The sequence below is a fragment of the Austrofundulus limnaeus genome, unplaced genomic scaffold (assembly GCF_001266775.1).
Source record: "Austrofundulus limnaeus strain Quisiro unplaced genomic scaffold, Austrofundulus_limnaeus-1.0 Scaffold62, whole genome shotgun sequence".
NCBI lineage: Eukaryota > Metazoa > Chordata > Actinopteri > Cyprinodontiformes > Rivulidae > Austrofundulus > Austrofundulus limnaeus.
Window position 1 is genome coordinate 2,268,145 of NW_013952464.1, and position 3,204 is coordinate 2,271,348.

The 3,204-nt window shown below is 33.9% G+C and overlaps 1 protein-coding gene across 1 annotated transcript in view; it reads right to left on the reverse strand.

Moving 5' to 3' along the window:
- The window catches only part of LOC106518537 (solute carrier family 2, facilitated glucose transporter member 9), a gene marked incomplete at both ends in the record, with an annotated part of 85,160 nt that overhangs the window by 27,592 nt on the left and 54,364 nt on the right, over positions 1-3,204 (reverse strand). The window contains 1 exon segment of the mRNA XM_014009877.1: positions 841-968. Coding sequence (XP_013865331.1) covers positions 841-968 — 128 coding nt within the window.

Below are 3,204 nucleotides of genomic sequence, written 5' to 3' on the forward strand. Positions count from 1 at the left end.
AAAAAGAAAAACACTTAATCACTTTACTGTAAGGACAATAGTTGATTAAACAAGCATTTGTGTAAAACATAAAAAGAGACGTTTCAACCATTTTCCCATGGTGTGTTTTTTTTCATTTTTTATGAAAATAAATGCAAAGACTAAGTCAATAAACAACTTTGATTTATAAAATGATAATAACTTTTAGTTAAAAAGAGAATATATATCAAAAACATGAAGAACATTATTATTCTGATTATTGAAGGAAATAAAATAAATATTTTAATAAATGATTTTTTTTCTTTTAAAAACCAAAGTCAAAGACAAGTGTAAATGTTTATTTCACCTTTGGGGAACCCCTACACAAACATGCACACACAGCCTGATTGTTCAAAACCTTAGTTTAAAAGGTACAAAGCCATAGTTTCAATTCATTGGATTCAAACACGATCCATATCACCCAGAACTYTACTGTGGAGGATTGGCTTGGCTCTTATTCCTGATCCATCATCTAGGAATCATCAAACCACAACAAAACAAAAGCTTGTCATTGATTTTGGATGACCTACAGATGAGCTGTTGACCAACTGAGTACCAGCCTCATCTTGGCTTGGCGCCTTTTGCGCCACAAGTTACAGATGGAGAATAAATCAATCTGTAGGCTTTCCTTCTTCATCTCTCTCCTCTCACCAAAAGATAATTTTAGTTTAAAACTCTGGCATGGGGGGGTGTATTCCTTCTAGTAGACTTTTAATTTTGGCTGCATTCATTCCACTGACCTTATTGCTTGAGCTAGCTGTGCTCCAATACTTGACACTGATTCACGTATTTTTGTGTACATTTATATGTATAGGAACGTACCTGAATGAATGGGAATAAAAGGCCAACAGCAAAGTTCGACAGCCAGTTCACAACACCAGCAATCATGAAAGCAGCAGGTCGGTAAGACTGTTCAAACAGTTCCCCAGTCAGGATAAATGGGATGCCACCTGATGAAGAGAAAAAGATAAATGAACCTTAAGATGGAGAAATAAGATGCTGACAGGAGCTAACAGAAACAAATAGGTTCAGTCTGAGAAGTAAACAAACCCTGTAAAGGTGTTTTAATTGTTTGCTCTTAATCTGCTCTGAAGTACAAACAAAATGCAAAGATCAAACAATACATTCACATTCTTTTGTCTTTTACTGTCATGCTCTATTGCAGAATTAATTTTTTGCTTTTAGTGTAAAATAAAAAAATGCATAAAAACTGCATTGGTGTCTGATTTGAACGACCAACAAGTCTCTAAAACCATCAAAACTTTATGTGGTAGAAATTTAGATTCTGTGTGAGTTCTGTGATAAAAAAAATACATATTTTTTAAAATTTCACAAGATGGATTTCAAAGAATCCCAGAATAGCTGAATTATTCATTAAAAAGGGCTGACTGTATGTGACAATAGGCTGTGCAGACTGAAAGCTATACCTACACCAGTATGTTGGAAAAAAAAGTGTTATGCAGAAGAGTACAATGAAAAGTGTTTCAGTATTTTCTGAAATGGTGACCATTTCAACAAACAAGCCATCCTCATGGAGTCAGAGATTTCTGTCAGCATGAAGTTAATCTTCATTACAAGCTTTTAGGATCAGTTGTGTTCCTTTTAGAAAATGAGAAAAGCTTAGAAAACTTCACCGAAAAGAGACTTGTTTTGAATTGTGTATTAAATTCCACAAAATCTCCTAAATGAGAACTTAGCTTTGTCATGTTTCAAATAAAAATTCATTTTGTCAAAGACTAAATTTTCCCAAACTGTTCATTTTTTTTATTTATTTGTTTGTATCTAATTGTTTTGTGTTTTTTTTTCATGGTGCTTTGACCACTGAGGCAGACCTGATGCCCTCTCCAGTTGTAATTTGTGCACTCGTGTTTTATTTTTTCAGAGACAGAGTCTTGCTGAAGCAACTTAAAAATATGAAACATTTCAACAAAAAGCCCACATTTGTTGTGACAAAACATAAGAAATAGTGCTTACAATGAACAGTGTTTACAAGGTCACTTCTGGGTTTTGGGTGGGCGGGGGAGCTTGGGGTGAGGACTTTGAATCCTTTGAAGCTCGAGGAGCAGAAGCTAAAAACAAGGTTCGACAGCTTTTTTAGTTTTATGGATAATAAAATATGGATTTTTTAATTGCTCCATAATGACGTACGATTTGTCTGAGGATTGTTCAGTTCAGTTCTGTTCTCTATTTGGGGAGAAAATAATGTTGTATGATGAATGAAATGTGTTTGCTAATAAATAATATAAATGTGGACCTGAAATAGCTGCTAACCAGCACCTAACTGCACAAGTCCAGAAGTAAAAACACTGAGTTTTCATATCTGGATTATTGAGTTATAAATTTTTATATCGTTTTTGGATCACTTCAGTTAGCTCAGTTATTTGTTTGAAAGTACTTTCAGGTAGAATCTCAGTTTCATTTGATAATGGATAACTCATTCTGCCGTGTCTTCTTTGGATCCTTTTGCTCCCACAATTCCATTATTCCACCAAATGCTTTTGTGACTCAATTTTTACCACAAAAAGAGAGAACAAAACAGCAATATTATCTTTTTGCCATAATGAAGGTCCAAAACACAGCCATCTGTGTGTGAGTGTGTGTTTTTGTGTGTGTATGGGTGAAAGTATGAATGTGTAAAAGCACTCTGAGTGGTCAGCAGGACCAGAAAAGCATTATATAAATGCTGCTCAGGGTCACATGGAGCTGCTGTTTAATTCCAGTCAGCCTGGAAAATCCATCCTAGTACTTTGGTCACCATGCTGAGGAAGATTTGAAACAACTTAGATGATTGGACTAACTTTTATCATTCTTCACATTAAGAGTTTGTGGCTTTTTAATGTGCAACAAAACACAATTAAGTGTTTACACCTGTTTGAATCTGTACATTGTAAAAAATAAATTGTAATATTAACGAGAGAAAATCTTGTGAACAATTTACACTAACGTTTGGTAAGTAAATTTAAATGCCACAAATTCATGTAATATTTACTCATCATTATCTAGTAAAAGTTATTAAGAATATAGTTAAAGATTTGTGAATAAATCAGGTAAAATTTACTTAATTTGCTCAAATACTTGATGAGAGAGAGAGGTGTAGCTCATGTTGTAGTTCAAGACTTGACCACCAGGTAACAGTTTTGAAGAACCTTTATTGGATTATTTTTCATGAACAAAACAGATAAAGTG